Here is a 24,634-nt window from a genome sequence, read left to right on the forward strand (position 1 = left end):
CGAGTGTGAAGCAGCTGGGATGAGAATCAGCTCCTCTAAATCTGAGACCATGGTCTTGAGTCGGAAAAGGGTAGAATACCTTCTCCAGGTCAGGGATGAGGTCCCGCCTCAAGGGAAGGAGGCAGGACCTTGTTCACGAGAATCGAGAGATCAACAGGCAGATTGGATCTACATCTGCAGTGATGCGGCTATGAACTGGTACGTCCTAATGAAGAGAGAGCTGAGCCAGAAGGCAAAGCTCCCAATTTACCAGTCAGTCTATGTTCCTACCCTCACCTATGGTCTCGAGCTTTGGGTAGAGACTGAAAGAACAAGATCACGAATACAAGCGGCCGAAATGAGTTTTCTCCGCAGGGTGGCTGGGCTCTCCCTTAGAGATAAGGATGAGAGGCTCAGTCATACGGGAGGGGATCAGAGTAGACCTGCTGCTCCTCCACATCGAGAGGAGCCTGCTGAGGTGGCTCAATCATTTAGTAAGGATGCCTCCTGGACGCCTCCCTGGTGACGTTTTCCAGGAATGTCCAACCAGGAGGAGACCCAAAGGTAGACCCAGGACACACTGGAGGGACTGTGTCTTACGGCTGGCCAGGGAACGCCTTAGGATTCCCCTGGAGGAGCTGGTCCAAGTGGCAGGGGAGAAGGAAGTCTAGGCCTTCCTGCGTAGGCTGCTGCCCCTGCGACCCGATTCCGGATAAGCGGAAGAGAATGACTGTTTCTTCTTGTTCACATTACAAATGACACAAGATGATCTGTTGAATTTTATCCCTCTTGCCGGGAATCTTTATTTTAAAACTCACTCGCAGCAACAGCATTTACAAGCTTTACACAGGCTCTGACATCACTTCCTTCTTTTTCACTGGTGTTACACTCTAAAACCCCCGGGTGAAACACATAGCTGTAAAAAAAGCAATTCCTATTGCTACAGAATGCATCATGCATATAAATGAGATGATCCCCAAAAATTATTTTCACATCTGCATAAAAATACCCAATTTGATACAGTTACACTACAGGTTCCAATGGAAATTAAATCTTCTAACCTGTTTATTTTTAAAATTGATGTTAGCTTTGTTGGTGAATGCAGACAGAAGCCCAATCCCAATACTCGCAAGTACGTAGGGTGTCTCGATTCTCAAATGCGGAAGTTGATCACGCCGCTCATGAACCCTTGGTCCGCCCGTATTACCCACAATCCATTGCTGCGGGAGAAAAGGCTCAAGTGCCTTTTTTGAAAATATGTATTTTCAAATGAAAGTGGTTAATTTTAGGAAGATTAGCTAATGCTCTGAAACTTTCAGAGAAAGCAGCAATGCATGTACATTTATTTCAAATCATTGTTTGGTTGTTCGTTAGAAATTTTGTTAATAAAGTTTTTTTTAAAGTATCACAGCGACCAGAATCCCAGCATGCGTTGCGGTTGATGACGCAATGTTCCCTCTCTCAATTCTGCAATTATTTGCACACCTGTGTACTACGAACTCGAAGCCTTACAGCGCACTTTCTCCAAGTGTACTTTGCTGAAGACCACAGTGAGAGTACTGAGATTGGGCCAGAGAGCTAGAGACACCCCACCCTACCCTGGCAGAGGAAACATGTCCTACCTGTAACAAGTGTTTAGCTCCTTCTCTGATGCTGTCAGCGGTAAAAGGAGTGTAAAATGATCGAACCTTCCTCTTGTTCATCCACTTCACCAAGATGTCTGTCCCATCCTGAGACCGTGATCTTCTCTCCGGCTCCTAAGTAAGTTCAATAAGCTCAGTATTGTCTCCTCAAACACGAAGAAATCCAGTGAAAAAGACATTTGCTGAGTTAATATGCACAAAAAGAAACGTAAATCACATTTTTACTTACTGGATAAAACAAATTCTGTTAATAGGTGACGCCAGTGTATGTGGCACGCCGTCTGCTCCCTGCTTTCTCTAATGTTTTTGTTTGTGCTTGTATCTTGTGTGAGTACAGTAACCCTGCTGATTAACCTATGACTGTGAAATGCTACTTGAGCTACGCCAAAACCCTGTCTTGGAGAAATCAGAAACTTTGAATGATTGGCAGGATTTTGGGGTTTCATCTCGCTTCTGTATGGCACTACTGATCAAACTGCGGCAGATCCCGTCTCAGACCTGCTGGTGGAGACATCGGGGGTGTCGGGGGGGTGGGGGTGGGTGGGGGGGGGACGTGGAGGGTGCTGTTTTTTGTTCTTTTCTTACACAGTTTAGTAAAAATATAGATTTTCCCCTGACATGTTTCAGCTAGTATCTCTAGCCATCATCAGAGATCACTGGTGTTGATGGCATCCCTTCCTTTAATCTGTGGGCAGCAAAGGCCCTCTGCCCCAGGGACGGTGGTCGACTGTTGCTTCCTGGGCGCTCTATAGGTAGGGTTAAAGTGGAGGTGGGGGTCTATGCTCCCCCTCCTCTGAGCGCCCTGACTTAGTGTGGAAGTCCTGATGCTGCCGGGGCAGACGGCTCCTCTGATGGCGTTTCCTTGCGTTACCATACTTGGCTCATCTGGAGTATGCTGAATATAAATTTTTACTGATGTGTGTGCGTGTGTGTGTGTGTGCACGTATGTGCGTGTGTGTGTGTGCATATGTTTGTTAATGTTTTTAAAATGTTATGGGAATTTGGGGTCATTTTGTAAAGCTCTTTGCTTGAAAAAAGCTTTATAAATAAAATCTGATTGATTGATTGATTGATTGATTGATTGATTGATTGATTGATTGATTGATTGATTGATTGATTGATTGATTGATTGATTGATAGGACAGTGTCGCCCTCTACTGCCCGCATCTTCCTTGCTGATCAACAATAGAAAAGAAAAACGAACCAACAAGAAGAACCAGAAATATAGAAAGACTAGAACCCAAACCAGTAATAACCTTTCTGTGTATCAAAGGCATATCAGAAAAAAAATTACAACAATGAAAAAAGAAAATATCAGGTTTCAGTAAAAGATTAGTACACTCAAAGGACAAGCAGGATAAAAATGTGGAGTCATACACAAAATACCATGCAAACTGCAATAAAACTGGAGAAACCGGACGCCAACTTAACACTGGAAGAATAGAACATCAGAGTGAGTGTGAGAGGAAAAGTCAAAGACAAGATGCAGAAAACACAATAAAGAAATCAGCTGGAACAGAGCACTGCACAAGGGAAACTCATATGATGGACTGGGACGGAACAAGTATCATAAACGCCGAACCACAAAAATACAAAAGATGGATCAAAGAAGCCATAGAAAAAAGGAGACGTGGGCACACAGTCATGAACAGATTGGATCACGCATGAGATTGTGTCATCAGCAAGGAGGATGCGGCTAGTAGAGGGCGACACCGTCCTCTGCTGCCCGCGGAAAAAAGAAGTAACGCCACCGTCACCGGCGATCTCTGATGATAGCTAGAGATACTAGTTCAAACATGTCAGGTAAAAAAACAGTTTTTTACTAAACTGTGTAAGAAAAGAACAATAAATGTACAACGAATAGAAACACAGAAGGAACGTACAAAACAGCTTAGCTGTCGGGTCCCACATACCGCCTTGTGGCTCCTTTACGTTTGTTGGATTCTGTTCCATCCTGCCTAGTACCGCTGGTGGGATTTGGACTTTGTATTCCTGTGGGTGACTCAAGTACTTTATTGGAAATATTACCAGTGGATTATACCTGTTTTAATGTCCCACATTTATCCAGAAGAGGGACATTATGTTTATGTATTTATTTAAAATCTGGGATGGCTAACCAAGATAAAGCCTCTCTTGTCAAGAGCACATTTGGAAACTGTACTACATGTTTTTTTTTCATGTCCCGCCTCGACTATTGTAACGCGTTGTATTCTGGACTGAGTCAGGCTGCCACTGACCGGCTCCAGCTAGTCCAAAACTCTGCACTAGAAGGAGGGAGCACATTACCCCTGTGTTAGCTTCTCTGCACTGTCTCCCGATGTGAATGTGTGCAAATGAGTGGATGAATGTGTTGTGAAGTCCCTTGGGGGGGTGTAGAACACTAAAAGGACCCTATACAAATAGAGACCATTTGCCATTTAATTATGTTTTCCCTAATGAAAAATCAGTGATTGAACTCTTACTAATAAAATGTCTCCGCAGATCATCAGGCTGATTTGTTTAGTGAAGCAGGCGACAAAGTCCACCAGTGCAGGCCGTTGGTTTGGAGGCCCAGTCAGAACAAGGCATTGTGGCCTAAAAAAATGAGAATGCAACAAATGGGGTCAATAGGTCATGAGAAAGAAAGTGGTTTTTGTGCCCTGCGTTTTAAATATCAGGAAATGGTTAACAAAAAAAAAACATGTTCCAAAACTGTTTTGATCTAACCTCAAGTGTACACAGTATCACAAAATGGTAAAAGCTCACGTATAAAACCATTTGCATTTCCCCTAAGACTGGGGACCTTGATAAAACTAAGGTCACTTCCCGAACACAAAGCAAAACTCGTTGAACCACCGCATCTTTTGACAAGCCGTCAGAACCTGTTGCACGCTAACGCTGGCACAGCAAATGGGTCCTTAAGAGTCCTTCCTTAGACGCAAACAACTACATGTTGTGCCCTGGAGACAACCCGAGACTGGTCTAGTGGTGCTGCGGTTTCTCCTACAGACTTTGGTGCCTTGGTGTCCACGGACTTCCTGACATTCCGGATCTACAACGGGGGTTTCATGTAAAGGTTACGTAGGCGCGACAGATTGCGTCTGATGCCGTTTTACAAACCATCACTTCTAGTAGATAGCAGACCAAATATCAATCACACTCAGTTCTCAGTTTCTTCCAGATACGAGGGTTCTGATAAACATCTCATCTATGATCACACCGCACACTCCAACACACTTCCTTCTTTCATGGTTGTCATGTCTTATAATTTGTTTAGAAAATAAATTTCTTACTTTTTATAAACTTGACTTTGTCTGAATTAATATGAAGGGCACTTATGGTCCATGAATAAGCAAAGAATCCTAATTCTTCTGGTAAAGTATTCAAGGATCAGTCAGGTTGATATTCTATTGTTATATGGAATCATCAAATCTTGCTGATCATAATTAAAACCCCAAAATACATATGTAGGCAAGCCCTACATATTGGCTATTTGGGGCTATTTGTTTAATAAACTTCTTGTAAATTTTGCCCCATTTCATCAAAATCAGAGCTGCTCATGGTTTCTGTTTATCTATTATTATTTTTAATTTTACATTTCCCCTGGCAATATAAACACCCCCCCCCCCCCCCCCCAAAAAAAAAAATTGTGTTTCTACTACAGGACTACAAATGCAAGGACAACAATTGCACATTTGTCCGGACCTACCAAAATCTACAGTGTCTACGTGCTAACATCACTTTTACAAATGTGGAGTGACCTCATCGGAAGGTGCAGCACCCTGAGCAGGCTCATGTAAATTATGGTGTCTAACATAATGTCCGCTACAGACTTATGTATTTTAGACCCAACTTTTATTGTTATATGTTTCGAAGCCACCAATATTTTTCAACGAATGGAAATAATTTTATTCATTTTCAACAACATTTTGATGGATATTTGCAGAAATTGAGTTATAAGCACACATTGTTTCTTAAAGGTTGGGACAGATGGCCAGGGGGGCTGGGTAGGGGTGTGCTCTGTAAAGCATTACTTAATATTAAGATTAATTTGTTAAGCAGTGGTTAATGCTTTATTTATTAGTGTATTAATGCTTTATGGGCTCGACACATGGGAGGCGACATCGCCTCTCCTCCATTCATTTTCAATGAGACATGCGCGACAAAGCGATAATCGCGGGTATCCCTCCTACTAAACGAAACGCGAAAAACGTGCGTGTGAAATTTTGTGCTTGTGCACGTGTCGTGCACAGACGACCCAGCGACGCGATCCCAGAAAGTTGAAATATTTTTAACTTGTCATCGCTGTCGCTCAGACGAGGACCAATCAACAGAGGTTTCATTCACTGACCAATGAGCAGACAGGATGCGCCGGACATCTCCGAGCAAACATGGAGAAGTTGATTATTATTATGTTTTATAGTAAAATCAGAAGTAATATTTCACATAACTCTAGCAGCACCTTGTGAAACATCATATCTACCACTTTATTAACTCTGAACCGCTTAAATAACCTTAATTCCCTCCAACCTGACACAGCCAAGCAAAACAACAGAAGTTTCGATTTCGCCATGGGACAGAACACGTAGACGGTGTGTCAGATAATAAAAGCGACAGCGACAAATTTCGCTGATCGTGGTCGTTTGTCGCCTCCCATGTGTCAAGCCCATAATAATGCACTATGTGGCATTAATAAAGGGACTAGCTTGCTACCAGCTAATTTAATATGTGCATTAGATTTTGTATTTTATTTGTCCTTTATAATAGTTTGCTTTGAAAAAAAAAACATCTTAGTAGGGATGAGCGAGTACACCACTATCTGTATCTGTATGACCATCTAAATTATCTGTATCTGTACTCGGAGTGGGCGTGGCCTAACCCGGAAGTGGGTGTAGTTTAACCGGGAGTGGGTGTGGTTTACATCAATACATTATTTTAAGTCTGATCAGGAGTTGTTATGTGTATTGTTTATTTGAAAACTATTTACAGAGCAGCCTCAGAGTTGATATTAAATGTTTTTGACCACAATAGTAAAGAAACTATGACAGAACAAGTTTTTCAATAAAATCAGAACATTAACATTTCAGTGCATGAATTAAGAGAGAGAGAAGAAAAGATGTTTACTATAGCGTCTCTCAAGATAAAAATCACGGGGCGCTTCACAAAAACAAAACATGTAAAATAGAAAAAAGAATTTAGAAAATGATTAAGATATATTTAAAATGAGCAAAAAATAGACTATTGTGATTAAAAATGTAACGAAAGAGAGAGAGTGAATAGGAAAGAGGGAGTGAATCCTGAGGAAGAGGAGAGAGGAAAAAATACCCGACCGGAGCGGAGGCAGTGACTGACGCAGCACGAGCCGTTTTCAGCTCTGTCTTGTCAAATGCAACACGTATGTCATGAAAAAAGTGACTTTAAAGTGACTTTAAAAAGAAGCAAACTGAAGAAAACATAGGGAGTACTGAAGAAACGTGAACAGTGAAGCAAGCACAGACATCCGTTATTGTCTGTGTGTGTGTGCGTGGATGGACCGGACACGGACTGAAATGTGAGTTCCAGGCTGCTGAGTTTTGTGTGTAGGGAGGGGCGGGCACTCTATTTGACTGGCCAATCACAGAGCGTGAAGAAGGTCAGTTACCCAATGAGGGTTTTCCTTCAGCATGATTACAGATATTTACGAGTTTTACTCGTTTCATGCTCGTACTCGTCAAAAATGCTTAATCCGTACAAGATACTCGTCTGAAACCAACACATTCTCACTCCCAGCGCGTCAAAAACAAACGCTTGGTCAGCCACCCTCCACGTCAGACCCCTGACGCCAAAAGTGCCCTTTTTCGTTACTTATGTGCGAAAAGGGTTTTTTCCCTTATTTGACTGCAGATCCCAATGCAGCGTTACACTGACGCGATGGGATGTCCGCAGCCAGGGCACCAAACAAGCTCATTGTACCTCACCTTAACCTTGTCCTCTTATTTAACCTTCCCCTCACCCCTATCCTAACCTTAACCATCTTGCCAGCGAACACGTTAGTGATGTGTCGATCGCTCTAAAAGCCGGCTCTATGAAGTGAAAGGCGAGAGCCGCCTCGTGATTGGTCGAGTTTGGACCGAGCCAATAAGAGGGGGAGGTTTCAACTACCACGGTGGAGGTTAAAAGCAGAGGGTATTTGTAACCTCCCCCTCACCAGATGGTATGTTCTAACGTTCCCCTTGGGCGGCAAATACGAAAATTCACAGTCAGACTCTGACTGTCAGAGTCAGAATGCAGGGGAAACAAACGCTTGATCGCAGTGAGAGTAACGTTTTAGGTAGCAAGAGGGTTAAGGTTAGGATGAGGGAGAGGGGAAGGTTATAAATAGCGAAACGTTAAGGTTTAGGTGCGGTTAAATGAGCTGGTTCGGTGCCGCATCAGCGGATTCTAATCACGTCAGTTTTACGCTGCATTGGGATCTGCAGTTACAAAAGGGAAAAACCCCTTCTCGCACATAAGTAACGAAAAAGGGCACTTTTGGCGTCTGGGGCCTGACGTGGAGGGTGGCTGACCAAGCGTTTGTTTCCGACGCTTAGGGTGTGAGATGTCTGAAACGAGTATCCGGCTCATCCCTACATCTTAGATGGCTTACCTGAAATTCTTGACATGATCCTCCACACCAGTCAGAGAGACAGAATATGACAGGGCCATGTTGTACGTTCCTGCTTGAACTGAAGAACCCCAGTTTACCTCTGTGGGAAAAGAACAATTTTTATGTTTTTTTGAGAACAAGAAGTTTGATTTTCAAATACCCAACAGGTCAGCGTGTCAGTTCTGAACCAATGGAGGGACAAACATTATAACTTTATCTTTTATTGGTGCAATCCAATTTAAATTGGGCAGGTTCAAAACAACATGGCTGCAATGTAATTCACTAGTGGCTGAGATCTTAGAAATATATGTAACTCAAACGGATATTTTTTAATAAACACCTTCTACTGAAATATTCTTCCTCAAAAATAAAACATAATTCGTTACAAATCAGCTAATTGAACTGTGCAGTTGTAAATAAAGCATGACAAAAATGATTTTATACTTTTTTCAACCTTAAAGGTGAACTATGTAAGAATTGGACATTATAATAAACACAAAACAGTCCCGTGTGTCTGCCACTTTGCAGGGAAGGTTACGATACCAAGACCTCCTTTTCAGCTGGCTGGGGGAACGCCAGGTTTTCTGTTTTCAAAAAAAAAAAAACAGCTGGGTCGTGACAGCCTTTCTGTTAACAAACGGCGCCCCCCTCATTCTTCCTGGTCCCAGAGCCAATCATATTTTCGTCTGTGGAGTTCAAGGGAAGTAGGGGCGCTGAGGGTGCTGCAGCACCCCCTTGTGGATGACAAAATGTATGCATGTCGACATGCTGCAAGCAAAAGTAAAAGTATTTTATTAGATTTTGTTTTGAGTTTAATTTAACACAACTATAAATACATATTATTTTCAAAAACATTTATGTCTTATATATAAGACATATGTGTGTACACACAAGTGGGGAGACTTGTTTGTTAATTTGCCTGTTGATTCGTTATCGGGATGGGAAACTCACTAGATTGTCTATATACTTTTTGTTCATGTATTTTGAAGAAGAGCTTCACGTTGGTTTTCCGTTGATAAATGCGGCCGCTGCTTTGGTGTAAACCGACGTAACATTTATTTATGTTTATGTTTATGTGCTTAGCAGACGCTTTTACCCAAAGCGACTTACAATTTTTTTTAAACTATAGGGCATGTTGTGATCTGAGGGGGAAACCAGAGTACCTGGAGAAAACCCACGCATGCATGGGGAGAACACGCAACTCCACGCAGAAAGGACGCAGCCGAGTTTCGAACCTGCGACCTTCGTGCTGCGAGGCAACAGTGCTAACAACTGCGCCACCATGCAGCCCATTACGTATTTATGTAGAGCAAGGGCGGCAAATACACACCTCAGACATGTGCACCTGCGTGGAAATGTTGTGGAACAGTTGGATATATGAGACATGATGATGCAGCGTTTCATCAGCGCAATTCCAGAGCGCAGGAACAATTTTGGAGTGCTATTGTAGACGTAAGTAAGACCGATTTGATTATTGCTCTTTGTTCACTCTGTGTGGATAGGTTGATCAGATCTGTGCTTGTCACCGTGGTCCTTAACTCATTCACTGCCATTGACGACTAAAGTCGTCATTTTAAATCCAACCGTTCACTGCCAATGACGATTAGTCATCATTTGCTTTTTTTTTTTTACTGTTTGGGCGTCGGACGAGCCCCCGCACAGAGAGAACAAACATCTCAACTCTGAAGCCGATCTTCATCCTCATATGTCACATGTCACGTGATCAGGACGCAGAAAATCCGTGTGTTAGGAGATCGTTTTGGGCCGTTCCTGTAAAAAAAGTGAGGCGCGAACCGGAAAAGCGTCTGCCGATCACAATTCGACAACGGATTATGAAAGAACGGATAACGCTCGAAAGGTGTGGATTCTTCCTGATGTAAGAGGTGAGTCTCCTCTTTGTTTTGGTGTCGACGTCATCCTAGCGCACAACGTTCTGTGACTCTTAAAAAAACAGTAAAAATGGTGAGAAACGCTGGCAGCGAAGGCCTTTAGCGATCAGGAAACGGCTGGTAGTGAATTGGTTAATTGCACGAGTTACGTTCAAAAAATAACACGCAAAATCCACAAAGTAGTCAACTTTATTTTTTTACACGTTTAGCATACGCAGCTACATTTTGGGTCACACACCAAAACACACCTGACTCTGTTTCTCAACAATTTTGTTCCCAGCATTTAAGCAGATTAGCATCTCCTCCTTCTGTGCAGGAGCGCAGATTACTGATGCGCTCCAGCTGTGGCTCAGTGCGCACTCCTCTCCCCACACGTGCTCGTCCCAGCGCACTGCAGCAAAAACTCCTCACTACACACCTTATGCACTTATGCACTTATTTCAGATATGCAATACCGATTTCACTTGTCTCTCGTGTTTAAACTTTCTCAAAGTTCAAACCTTGAGACGCTGACCACAAAGCGCTGTAAAAAATAAAAAAAGCCTTCATAGTGGAGCTAAAAACGTGTGTGAAAGGTGAACCGTTAACCGTTACCACACTGATGTTTGCTGATATTGGTTTGAAACGTTTTTTCTGTGGCGTCACGTGTACATAAGCAATGGGCTCAGTTTTGTTTTTAGTTTCCATTGCATTAAATGAGATGTTCTTTTTGGGTGGTTCTGTTTCTGTTGATAAACACTTAGGTGTCAGATCTGTTGTCTGAAGAGCTGCACAGCATCAGTTCCCTTGCCAACGAGCGGTTCGGTGTGGATTCTGGAAGTTTTGACTTGTTATTTGTGGGTTTTCCCAGTGTTGATCGTAATAACTCCGGCTCTTGGTGGGTGCAGACGCTTTTCCTCTCCTCTCCTCCATATCTTATCCTCAAGGCCCTTTGTCTGTCTGTGTGTGCTGGGTGCACGGCTGCTTCTGCATTTTTCTGGAAACTGAAATTCACTTAAATGGATCTCGTCGGTTGGTTTCTCAACGCGATGGATAACATTTTTTGAACGATGAGAACGGGAGAAGGGGCTCCCGGATGCCCCGCCGGGACAGACCCAGTTGGACACATCATGGACTCCTGGAAACAGTGGAACTTGATCTGTCTTTCTCAGCTGTCGGTGGAGGACTCTGAAGACGTGTGGATATTCGTGGTGTTGGTGTCGGGTTTCCTGCTCATTGGCCTTGGAGGCTACCCGGCTTACCGGAAAATTAACGAGCTGTCGAGGAATATTGGCTTGATCCCGGAGCTCAGAGATGGTTTGCACCGCGCTGTGAATTCACAGACTCACATAATTGTTGAGATGAATCGTAAGCTTGGGACTTTGGCCGAGATTCATTCATTGGCACAAAAGATGGATGCCATCAAGGAGAGAGTGGATAAATCAGCAGGGATTGGGATAGTTTAATGTCCATTATTGGGATTTTGAGAGGTTGAGGACCAGCAGACTGTAAGACAGAGAGGAAATTATCTCTGTCTGGCCCCAAAACAATTTCTAATTGGAATCTGGTGCCCATGAGCCTGCAAGGCTCCAACGAAAACTCCCCCCTCAGAAGATATGTGGAATGTGCTGTCGCTATGGCAACTCAACTCTGTCTCCTATCCCAGCCTGGGCGGGACTGTGGGAAGGTCACTGAAGCATTCCAGGGTCACTGCAACCCTCAATGCTCCACCCCCTATTCACACTGAGGTGACATGCGCTGCTTATCGTGGCTGCAGGAACTGAAGTGTGGATAGTCCCAACCCACCACCCCACCTAGTGGACACTTATGTTGTGTTGTCTGAAGTCTGTTGCATACATGTTTGAGGTGGTTTTTGCAGAGCAAAGCTGCCCTCCTGGTGGGAGGGTAACTGTGAAGTGCCTTTTTTTCCCTCTACCTGAACCAATCCTCTTGTAACCCTCTTATCTCTATTAAGGTAGCGTGACTCAGGGTTGCGAATGACCACAGTCACCAATTCTTGTCATGTGTCTTGCCCATGTATGTCTGACCTCTGAATTGTGTGTACTGAAACTCTAATTTCCCTCTGGGATTAATAAAGTATCTTTGATTTGATTTGATTTGATTTGATTGAACGTAATGCTCCACTCTCCACAACCGGCTACAATCTCCAGCCATGAGGAGCCTCTCGCCCCTCTGTTTAGTAGAAACAGTGTTGTGGAGTGATCTGAAGCCAGCACATGGTGCAGTAGTGAAGGATTTTCTTGTCAGCATAAGAAGCCTCCATCCATCCCAAAGACTGAAGAACAGGAGAAATACAATGAAGCTAAACAAAGATATCTACAGGTCCTTCTAAAAAAGTTAGCATATTGTGATAAAGTTCATTATTGTCTGTAATGAACTGATCAACATTGGACTTTCATATATATTAGATTCATTGCACACAACTGAAATAAATCAAGCCTTTTACTGTTTCTAATATTGATTGATTGATTGATTGATTGATTGATTGATGATCAGGTAACTTATGGGGGCAGCATAGAGAGTTGGAAAATCCATATGTGGCAGAGGAGTTCAATGCCCACCTTGTAACCAGAGTGTTGCAGGTTCGCGTCCCATCTGTCGCAATTATTGTGGATGAATGAATGGTTGGATGGAGGGACCTGCAGTGCCTGTGTTTGACAGCTTCGCCTCTGTCAGTGCACCCCAGGGCAGCTGTGGCTACATCACCACCGGCACGTTTGTGAATGGGTGAATGAGTGGTTAGTTGTTAGGTGCCTTGGGAGGCGTCAAACACAGGCCAGTTACCATTCTTTACCAGTTAAACAGTCTGATTCATTCAAGTTAAGATTCATCCAGGAAACAGCAGAGAACGTCTTTACTAGTAGGACCCAACTCTTAGCATTAGCAACTCCACCACATGGCAGAACTCCTTCAGGCTTGAGCTATTAGATAAAACATCAGTAGTGGTAGAGCTGTGTTGTTGTTATCCAATCAGAGAAGAGATGTCCAAATATCAGGAAATAAAACTCAAATTCTGTTGTCTGAAGCTTTTTTTTTTTTTGCTCTGACTGAATTCTCCATGCTGAAACAGGCACACCAGAGCTAGACCACGACTTACACGGCATTCAGTATTCAGTCCTACTACCGTTTGGCGGGTTCATGTGTCATCAAAACATTTGTAGTGGTGTGTCTGTGTGTCGGAAGTTTGTAGTGGGTGTGTGACGTGTGTCGGAAGTTTGTAGTGGGTGTGTGATGTGTGTCGGAAGTTTGTAGTGGGTGTGTGATGTGTGTCGGAAGTTTGTAGTGGGTGTGTGACGTGTGTAGGATGTGTTTGTATTGCAAAAAAGCACAAGAAAAAGCCGAAAGACTGGGACTACAAAGAACTACAATTCACAGGAAAATGCCATCAAAGCAGGTGATTGGGTGAGTGATAATCATGTGACAGTTCACGTTGACAGCGTGATGACGTTTATTCTAGCGTGTGAAGCCGTGTGAGCTGCAGATCAGAACGACACAGCGTCTGTGTCTGAATGAAAACGCTTTTCTTATTTGCGCATTTTGGTTGTTTTTTGCAAACTCCTTAGCGGAAATACTCAGTGCTACGGGACATGTTCAGTGTGTGAGATTTAATTGTTCTCCTCCAGTTTAATATGTAAAAAAATGTTGTTCTATTTCATGTAGTTTTAGTTCTACAAGCATTTAAACACAGATATGCAAATGGGAGCGCCGGCACTCACGCTGGTTTTAAAGGGTTAAAATGTGTTAAAGAAATATACTTTGTACGGTATAGTATATATGTTTTTTTGAAGTAGATCATAATTGTAAAAACACAGATAGTGTTTCATGGATAATAAAACATAAAAACTTTAGTTTCCTATCCCTAATCAGCAACCCAGAGAAACTGAAACTGCAGAAACCAAATCTGACCGCAGAATGTCACTATTACTCCATTTTTACATAGTTCACCTTTAAAAACAGGGGAAAAAAAAACATTTCTGTCTTTATCCTCTGCTCACTATAAAACAATCTCCCAGGGAAACAACATAACACAGTTTCCTTTGCAGACTCACTGGGTTTGTTGTAGTTGACGTATCCAAAGAGGAAGAGTATGATGCACCAGGTTACCAGAGCTGCCCACCAAGTGAACAAGAACATCAGAACAGCAGCGACCATCGCCCCAAACAGAGCCGCCCACTTACTGTAATAGTGAAACGACGGCCTCCACCCTGGAAGAAGCACCAATGTAAGACATGAAAGAGTTTATCATGGAAGAAAGAATGGATGTTACAGTGTTGGTAGTCATGGAACTAAGGGAACCTCATGAAGATCTGTTTAATTCTCTTCTGAAAACTTGGCTTTACGGAGCTGATTGGTTAGATGTTTATACACTGTTTACGAAGGACACATCAGATCATGTTAGGTAAACTCTAGCACCAGAGGTGTGACCAAGTCACAAGTAAGTCACAAGTAAGTCACAAGTCTTTCCAGTCAAGTCCAATATTCTAGACTCAGTGTCACACTCCAATCAGCTGATGAATCCAGAACACTTACAAAGGGTTCCTGAGCCTTGAAGCTCAGGGGTGCCCAATCCTGGTCCTAAAGGGCTGGTATCCAGCATGTTTTAGAAGTTTCTTTGCTCCAACTCGCCAGATTCAGTCGTTGAATCACCTGTGCAGCAGCTCATCAGGCTCTGCTGAAGCCTGTTAATCACTCGCTGATTGGAATCAGGTGTGTTGAATCACCGTTAAAACTAACAGAGGTGTGACCAAGTCACTCACTTGCAAGTCACAAGTAAGTCACAAGTCTTTTTAGTCAAGTCTCGAGTCAAGTCAAAGACAACCAAGTCCAAGTGGAGTCCAAAGTCAATGATGTGGAAGACCAAGTCAAGTCCAAGTCCTTAACTTTGAATTTTCAAGTCATAATTCTTCTTCCGGCTCTTGAAGAGTACAGACGCTTTTTTCTCCTCTCCCTCCCTGCTCGTCCCAAGGCTCTCTGTCCTGTCTGCCTGTGCACGGCGCTTCTCTGCATTTCTTCTGGAAACTGGAAATGATTAAACATGGATCTGGTCAGTCGGTCTTTCAACGCGATTGACAAAATCTTTTCAACGATGAGATCGGGAGAAGGGGCTCCCGGATGCCCCTCTGGGACAGAGCCAGCTGGGCATATCATGGACTCCTGGAAACAGTGGAACCTGATCTGCCTCTCTCAACTGTCTGTAGAGGATTCTAAAGATGTCTGGATATTCGTCGTGTTGGTGTCGGGATTCCTGCTGTTTGGCCTGAGCGGCTACCTGCCGTACCGGAAAATTAATGAGCTTCCAAGGAATATTGGCTCAATCCCGGAGCTCAGGGAAGGAATGCATCGTGCTGTAAACTCACAAACTCATATAATTGTCGAGATGAGTCGTAAGCTTGGACCTTTGGCTGAGATTCAGGCTCTGGCACAGAAGGTGGATTCTATCAAGGAAAAAGTTGACGGATCAGCACGGATCGGAATAGTTTGATAACGCCATTATCGGATCTGGAGGGGTTGAAGACCGACAGAACTGTAAGGCAGAGAGGAAATCATCTCTGCCTGTGCCCAAAACAATTCTTGTTATCTGAATCTGGTGCCCTTGAAGCCTGTGAGGCTGAAGTGAAAACTCCCCTCAGAAGAAATGTGGAATGCTGCCGTTGCTATGGAAACCCTTTCTCCCTATCCCAGCCTGGGTGGGACTGTGACCGGTGAAGGCCGTGGAACCGTATCTAGGAGTCAACGTGATCTCTAACCATTATCTCCCTCCCCTGTCCAAACGGAGGTGATGAGCGCTGCTCTTGCGGCTGCACGCTCTGATGTGAGGACGGTCCCAACCTACCTGCCCACCTAGTGGACACTCATGTTGTGTATCGTCTGAAGTCTGTGTGCATTTCTGTCTGAGGTGTTTTGTTCATAGCAAAGCTATCCTCTCTGTCGGGGGTAACTCTGAAGTGCCCTTTTTCCCCTCCCCCTGACTCTATCCTCACATAAACCCTCTTGATCTATAACGGTAGCGCGACTCGTGTTGCGAATGACCACAGTCACCGATTCTTGTCATGTGTCTTTGTATGTATGTCTGATCTTGGAATTGTCTGTACTGAAACAATTGCTCCTCAGGGATGATTAAAGTTTTTTTTTTTATTTGAATTTGAATAATCAAGTCATCTGTTCAACTTCATTTTAATGATGATGATAATAATTAAATTCCAGAATAAAAGCTTCTTAAAGTTTCATTTATTTACTCAAACAAGCAGAAACTGAAACTGATTGTAAACAAAGAGCTGCTGCTTTTCGCAGTAAATCAAACCCAGAACCAAGAATGATTGATGATTTTTGTCCATGTTGTTCCACTTTAGTGCTAAAATATCAAATATGCTCAAGTCATCATCAAGTCAACAGATACAAGTCGATTCAAGTCGCAAGTCATTGGCATTCAAGTTCGAGCCAAGAGGTAAGTCTTCATAGATTTTATCAAGTCAAGCCAGAAGTCATTAAAATAACGACTCGAGTCTGACTCAAGTCCAAGTCATATGACTCGAGTCCACACCTCTGTCTAGCACCAAAAGCATGAACGACTCACCTGGGGAATTGGTGATTGAAGCATGAAAGCAGCTGAAGTTAATCAGACAGTAGGAACACAAAAAGAAGTTGGAGATCAGGGCAGCAATGGTGTTCAACTCCGCTGTGAGGCCACAGGAAACATAAACAGGAAGATTTTAGAACTTGAAAGAATATATTTTTGAGCGCGCTGCAACTTTATAGGAATAAATATTTGTAAACGCACCAATGAGAATGAAGGCTACAGATATCAGATAGCAGAGCAAATAGGCCCGGAGTGGTTCACTGTTTTTCCCATAACCCTTCGCAAAGTATATAATGTATGGGTAGATGTTGTCCTTGCACAAGCACTGAAAAAAAGAAAAATGTTACAAATATATACGTAATAAAAATGTTTTGTCTGTAATTATAAAATGTAAAAAAATACTTTTTTTTACGTAATCTCTGTTAAATTCTTAATTGTAAACCAAAAGTACCTATCGAATGTTCTTAAACCAATAAAATGAAAACGTTGTTCCTTGATATATCACAACTATTCCAAAGCGGAAAAAGTAAATTCTTAGAAACATTGTTTTAATGTGACCAATTATTAAGCCCTCGTGCACAAAGTTTCTCAAGTTTGCATCAAACTTTCTCTGGCCTGAGAACTTCCAGATGACGTACTGAGATTCATTTTGTCCTCTAAAACGGGGGTAAGTAACTATCCAGCATGTGTTAGTTGTTTCACTGCTCCATCACACCTGATTTACTGGCTAATTCACATATTTAGCAGCTCATCAAGTGCTGCAGAAACCCGTCAAAGACACGTTGGTTTAAACCAAGTGTGTTGGAGTAGGAAAACGACTAGAATATGAGCGAAAGAGTCGTAATCAAAGATCAGGGTTTCCGATCGCCGCTCAAATCTATACATGTCTGACGCTCTCTAGTAGAGGGCTCGCAGGTGGCAGGTGTCAATTTTCTGACAAAACCGTAAAAAGTTGTTTTCATTGTCATTGCTTCCAAATTTCTGCCTTAAGGGGTTAGTCTCATTCCTTTATTTTGAAGAGTTTGTACAGATATGAGCTTTATTTTGAAACTGCCCAATATATTTCTATATAGCTAGAAATAATAAAATATGTTGGAAATTAAAAGCATGTGTCCTTAAAGATCTAAACACAACAACATGAAACAGGCATCATAACTACTGGCGAGAATCGGAACCAAACTCCTAACATCTATATGTCTACAGCAGGGGTGTCAAACTCAAATTCACACGGGGCCGAAATGAAAATCTGGGATGAAGTCGCGGGCCAAACTTAATCATTTTTGAAAAAGTGACGGAAAATTTCTCCATTTTCTTTATCAACATATATGCAATTTTGAACCATTTAATTTGGAAACAAACTTATTTTTGCACTAACACTGTAGACCAGGGGTGTCAAATATGCGGCCCGCGGGCCAAATCCGGCCTGCAAACAGGTTAAGTCCGGCCCGCGAGATGGTTGTGCAAATTTATGTTCATACTTTACAATGTAGAGTGAAAATAAACTTATCTTTGTGAGCAAGTTTTCTCTGTAATGAGCATAAATAAAACAAAGCTGCACTCAAGGCTCACACAAGAACTTGAATCACTTCCTGAAGTTGGCCGCCACTCAGGATGTGACTTCTGATGTTGATGTGCTGGCGAAAGCTAAAAGATGTTAAGTAAAATGAGTCAAATATACTTTAAGTGCTGCATGAAACGGATCTACCCACGTGATCTGTAAGCTCTTTGAATCACTAAGGAATGTTTTATTTATTTATTTATTTATTTCTCAAATTTTCAAGTACACTTCAGTTGTTGTACTTGTACTATTTTGGATACACTGTCCTCAGGCTCCAGCCTTGTTTTATATTGATTGTATTAAAACAAAGAAAACAATCTGAAGTTGGTTTTAATTTACCGGTCCGGCCCACTTGGGACTAGATTTCCTTCAATGTGGCCCCTGAGCTAAAATGAGTTTGACACCCCTGCTGTAGACTCTACAGTGTTGTATGCAATAGCTATGGAAAGGTTATAAATAATCTTCACTTCCACTGTTTGAGATTAAAATCTGTACTCAGATACAGTTGGCTGAGGAAACCGCTCTTTGGGTTTGATGGTTTCTCACCTGAAAGACTTTTGGTGCCGAAACCAGAAATCCAAGAGCAGAGGACAAACTGGCTGCGAAGACACCAGCGGTGATGAGGTAGTAGAACCCAGAAAGTTGCCCCAATACCTGAACGCATCAAGAAATGTGTAGATTTGAACAAATTACATGAAAAAGTTCATTCTTAGTGTAATTTGCCATAATGGTGATGATCTTTGAAGGCAAACAAAGCGGTACCTTTACACTGTTGGATAGCCCATACCGACAGGACTGTGACTCGATGCAGTTTGTGAAATTCCAGCCTAGTTTACATGCAAGTCCCACACAGCCTTCTGTGCTGTTTCCAACAATGATGTCACTCATATTGCCAGAAGCATCCCGCACTACACAAGCCCCTAGAGGAAATCCAATACAAACGTTTAATTAAGGTACAACACTGGATCCATTATTATTTACTTGTACATTTTTCTCTTATAGTTCAGTTTATTTATTTTTATTTTTATTCCCCCCGTGTCCTGTCTGGCTGTGAAGCAAACAGAATTGATGTCTGAATGCTGGTGACAAGCCTTACAGATTTACTCTCAGGTGGAGCATCAAAGCGTCTGCTTTTAATGTCACGCCTGATACTTAAAACTTTATTGTTATTGTTTTTGAATGCTTTGTAATTCCGACCAGACACGGAGACAGAGGTGAAAGAGAAAGGAAGAGACAAAAGCTGGGGTGGGTGGAGGGTGTTCCACAAAAATAAACAATAATGAACAAGAGTCTGCTTCTAGACCTGCAGAAAGAGAGAAGAAAAAAAATGAGACACAACAACAATACAACAAGATCAAGCTATCACTGCGTCAGCCTAATGAAGAAATATAAAATCAACATTGTTTTACTGAACAATCACACGATAATAAATCACAGTGCATTTAGTGCCAACCACAGCCTTAAGAGCTGTGTTGAACGTGCCCAAGTCCATACTTATGAGAGCACCATCCGACCCGGGACCCAGGGGCGACCACCCCCGCCGGGGACCCAGCAAAGCCCAGGGACCCAGACCCCACCAGGCAGCCACCGGGATTGATCAGGCCGACGCCAAAAATCTTAAACTCCCTGACCCGGGAGCCACGACCCAGGCAGACCAAGGCACCGCACTCCACACCAGGTGTGGCAGGGGGAGGGGAGACGAAGATCTATATCATCAAAAGAAGTCCCAGGAGAAGGGAGGAGTCAAAGGCCCCACCTGACATATACAGTCATACACAAACACAGTCACACACTCCCTCCCTCATGCTCACACATACACAAACAACCAAAGACTTACAAAAATGCACGCCGGACACCCACTCATTCTTCCCATACACACCCTATTCACTCTGGTCCCGGTACTGCTGCACACTGGGTACAACCATCACCGGTTCCCAGAGTTTGACCCTTTCTGCTGGGGTGCTGATGAGCAGGCTCCCCGCCCAACGCTGGGCACAGCAACCCACCAACCCAGACCCCAACCGGACGGCCGGATCTCCCTCCTAGCCTCAGCCCCAGGAAGCCAAGTGACAACAGAGGTGTGCTAAGACCCCTAGTCTCCCTCCGCCTGCTCCAATATGGTGTTAGTGAGTGTTGATGAGGTGTATTCCATGGCTGTGGTGAGCGGGCAGTGCGGGCATCGTCTGGCCTATGCCAGCTGATGCCACCGCACCACCCCACTTGCACCCACAGCCCTCAGTGTCTAAGTGCAGTTTAAAATTGGAAGTGGACACCGGCACTTGGGATGAGGCTGAGATATTCCCCTGCCAACTGCCGTTGAATGTGCTCACTCCCAAGGCCCTAAGTGTGTGTTTGCGTGGAATGTTGTTGGTGGAAGTGTTTAAGGTGCAAATAAAACTGGGGGGCAGGTTGCCACAGGAATGCAGAAATGGGGTCCATATCCACACTCTCTGATTTGTCCACCCCCCAAGGTCCTATGTGCTTGTTTGTATGACATTGTAAGGGAGCAGGAGGAGAGAAATGTGTGGGGATGGGGAGGAATGGCTGGTTGGTCTTACCCCCAAATTCCACTACCTCCGCTCCGCTCCGGTCCGCCCCCGCCCTCCGCAGCCGCTCGCTTCCGAGCTCAATTTTTACTGCTACCCGCTTTACAACGGCTCCGCTCCGGTGCGGAGACCTGAGGTGGGCAAACAAGCATGCGCGGGATTTTCGAGATCTTGCGATACAGTCCGAGCAATAAACGCGGAAGTTAGATCCAAACACCCGTTGTGTGGGAGAAGCATCGGCATGAGCTGTTTAGAATCGATCCTATTTTTGCCGGACGCCGGAACAGAGGGCGGCGCACGGCGCCGCACTGTCGGAGCACAGCCGCAGTAGTGGAATAGCTCTGATTGACTACAACGGGACCGATTTTGCACCGGCGTTCGTGTCGGAGCGGAGCGCAGCGGAGCGGAGGTAGTGGAATTTGGGGGTTAGCCTTCGGGGAGCCAGCTTATAGTTCAGTTTAGTTTCAGTTTATGCATTTAGAAAGCACCTTCAAGGTGCTGAACACTTTTATGAAATCACATGATGAGAACAAATGTGGTGTTGTGGTAAATTAAAGTAAAAATAAAAAGATTAAATAAAAACAAGCATGAAACATTCAAAGAAAGTCAACTAAAAACACAAAGTGACAAAAAAAAACATGTTAAAATGAGATTAAAAAAAAAGAAAAACAAATCCAGGTTATATTATGATCCCTATCACTGAAACGCCATCCGATTAAAATGTCTTCAGGTAAGCCTTAAAGACCTCAAATGGTGTTTCCTGCCCAACACGTACGCAGGTTTCACGCTGGAAGCCTCAGCGGCACGAAACGGCAGAGGAACGGTTTACTCGCGAACTGCGGTCCTTTTCACACCAAGAGAGTCTTTGCAGCGGCATGGCTTCCTCGCTGTGCTCTTCGCTGGTCTTGCGAGATCACACAATTCCTCAAGACTTTGGGTCACGGAAGAAATACGATTGATATCGCTGTTTGATGTCGCATATGACGTTGTTCCTCTCCACTGCCAGGAATAAAGGCGTGAAAAAACGCCACTGCACTTCGGGAATGATGCTGTGAGTCAATAAGACATTACATACGCTTCATATAAATGAAATTGCACCACTGCAGTACTTTTATTTTGAAATTTACCTGTGATTTCACAATAAAACCGTGTGTGATTTCCTGTCTAGCCCTATGTTAACTACAGAAATTGATGCATCCCAGAAGCGGCACGAGGCAAAAATAGAACCCGATCTTTGCGGCGCGGCGTGCCGCTTCTGGGATGTGCCTGGAAGTTGCCGTGTTGCTGCTGGTTTGAAACCCTCCACAGACTATACAGGTAATGGATTCTACCTGAAGCAGTGACATTCCGCTGCCGTTCCGCACCGCTGATGCTTTCAGTGTGAAACCGGGGTTAAAAGCTACTTGTTCCAGACCATTGTGGTCAAAACTGCGTCTTCTTTTTTTTTTCTTTCCTTCTTTTTTTTTCTTTTTTGCTCTTTTATTTCTCTCTGAAAATGTGAGCAGTTTCATGAAAATCATTGATTTTTGGTGAAGTTTGAACCCAAACTAGTAGAAGTGAGCTGTTTCATGAAAATCATTGATATCTGGTAGAAGAAAAACAAGAAAAGATCTTTTCTATAGCGCCTCTCAAGATAAAAATCACAAGGCACTGGTGAAGAGAAAAAGTGAGCAGTTTCCTTTTACTTTTAACCCCCCACCCCCACCCCCCACCCCACCCCCCGATCTGTCTTTGGAACGGGGAACCACCAACAGCCCCTGCTCGGACTGGGATGGGACATACCTATGTAGTACTGCTGACAGATAAGGGTGAGCAGTGCCTTGAAGAGCCCTACTTTTGAGTGTAATCTCTCCTATCTATACTAGTTCAAAATGAGTATTGACTATTAACCGTTAGTTCAATTCAATTCAAAAATACTTAATTAATCCCAGAGGGAAATTGATTGCTGTAGTAGCTCAGAATAATAATAATAATCAAGTCATCAAAGAGGTGTTGTATATTACAATGGCTGTTGGCAGGAAGGATCTCCAGTAGCGGTCAGTGTTGCAGCCAAACTGAAGAAGCCTCTGACTGAAGACACTCTTCCGTTGTCGGACAGTCTTGTGGAGAGAATGCTCAGGGTTGTCCATCATTTTCTTGATTCTCTGGAGAATCCTTCTTTGCATCATCTCCTCCAGCGGTTCCACAGTCGTCCCCAGAACAGAACCAGCCTTTTTTATTAGGCTGTTGAGCCTTTTCAGGTCCCTGCTCCTGATGCTGCTACCCCAACAGACGATGGCTGAAAAGATCACACTCTCAACAACAGACTTGTAGAAGATCTGCAGCATCTTGCTACAGACGCTGAAGGACCTTAGCGTCCTCAAGAAGTGCAGTCTGCTGTGCCCCTTCTTGTAAACGGCTTCGCTGTTCTTTCTCCAGTCCAGTCTGTTGTCCAGGTGAACTCCAAGGTATTTGGTACTTTTGGCACTTTGGTATCAATCTGTGGTCTCAAAACAACCCTGCAGGGCTTCTTCAGCATCCTGTGACCATTTTCTAACAGTTCTTCTTGTCACAGGTTGCCTCTGAACAAGTGGTTTGTATTCGGAGCAGAGAAAAACAAGACTGTGATCTGAATGTCCCGGAGGAGGTCTTGTTTTGGACATGTATGCATTCTTTACATTTGCATAACACAAATCCAATATCTTGTTTTCTCTGGTGGAGCAGCTGACAAACTGTTGAAATGTTGGAAGTGAAGCAGAGAGCGAGGCATGATTAAAATCACCAGATATAGCCACAAATGCATTGGGGTGCTGGGTTTGTAGCTTAGCGACAACGGAACTGATGGCATCACATGCATTTTCAGCAATGGCTGAAGGTGGAATATAAATGGTTGCCAAGAAAACACTGGTGAACTCTCTTGGCAAATAATATGGGCGACAACTTACTGCCAAGAGTTCAACATCTGGGCTGCAGAGACGACATTTCACTGAAACATGACCTGGATGGCACCATCTGTTGTTGACAAGCACTGCCACTCCACCTCTTTTTCTTTTCTGCTCATACAGTCAGGAATCCTGGCAGAAAGACGCTGGAATCAGGGATATGGTCCTGCAGCCACGTCTCAGTGAAACACATATCACTGCACTGCCGATACTCTGGCTGAGTCCTTGAAAGGGCTTGGAGTTCATCCATCTTGTTGGCCAGTGATCTCACATTGCCCATTATGATCGATGGACGAGATGGTTTGAATTTCCTCTTTCTCTGTCTCCGTTTTGCTCCCGCTCTGCACCCACGCTTCTTGCGTTTTAGCTCATTTGGGATTTGTGGCTTTAGTTGAGGTATTATTTCAGCCTTCCCAGTGTTAATCAGCTGCTCCCGACTGTAAACCAGCTTGTTACCATGGTTACGCATCATAACAAATGCTCAAAAAGCGAAAAAGTGAAAAAATAGCAGTAAAAATCCTCTAAGCTTCACAGCACCAGAAACGGAAACGTAAAAGGTCAAAAAAAAAAATACAGTTTTTCTTAAGATGCTAGAAGAAAAAAAGGTCCAAAAAGGCAAAAACATACATGTAGTTAACAGAGCTACTCCAACATGCAGCCACCCAGAGCAGCGCGAGAATTCCGACTAATTATTCCTTTAATTTCAGGTTATAAAAAGTCTAATTTAGGGCGTTAAAAGTACAAAGCAGCTGTATACTGAATGTAGGGATGGGTACCGAATTCGGTACTTTTTAAGGTACCGACCGAATTCCACAGTACCGACCGAGCACCGATTCACGTCATTTCAAACGGTGCCTCGTTTCGGTACCCGTCCTTCATAACGAGAACTTGCCAAGAACCTGCGCATGCGCAAGAGC

General features: G+C 43.6%; 1 protein-coding gene across 1 annotated transcript in view; it reads right to left on the reverse strand.

Annotated features, from left to right (window-relative positions):
* The window catches only part of LOC107377152 (solute carrier family 12 member 3-like), a 46,877-nt gene that overhangs the window by 9,868 nt on the left and 12,375 nt on the right, over positions 1-24,634 (reverse strand). Inside the window, exons 11-18 of the mRNA XM_054747566.2 lie at positions 19,013-19,170; positions 18,797-18,904; positions 16,894-17,017; positions 16,690-16,791; positions 14,165-14,320; positions 8,227-8,326; positions 4,085-4,196; positions 1,602-1,736 (exon numbers count right to left, since the gene is read on the reverse strand). Coding sequence (XP_054603541.2) covers positions 1,602-1,736; positions 4,085-4,196; positions 8,227-8,326; positions 14,165-14,320; positions 16,690-16,791; positions 16,894-17,017; positions 18,797-18,904; positions 19,013-19,170 — 995 coding nt within the window. The remainder of the gene's footprint in view (positions 1-1,601; positions 1,737-4,084; positions 4,197-8,226; positions 8,327-14,164; positions 14,321-16,689; positions 16,792-16,893; positions 17,018-18,796; positions 18,905-19,012; positions 19,171-24,634) is intronic.

This window comes from Nothobranchius furzeri, chromosome 14, assembly GCF_043380555.1.
Source record: "Nothobranchius furzeri strain GRZ-AD chromosome 14, NfurGRZ-RIMD1, whole genome shotgun sequence".
NCBI classification, from domain to species: Eukaryota; Metazoa; Chordata; class Actinopteri; order Cyprinodontiformes; family Nothobranchiidae; genus Nothobranchius; species Nothobranchius furzeri.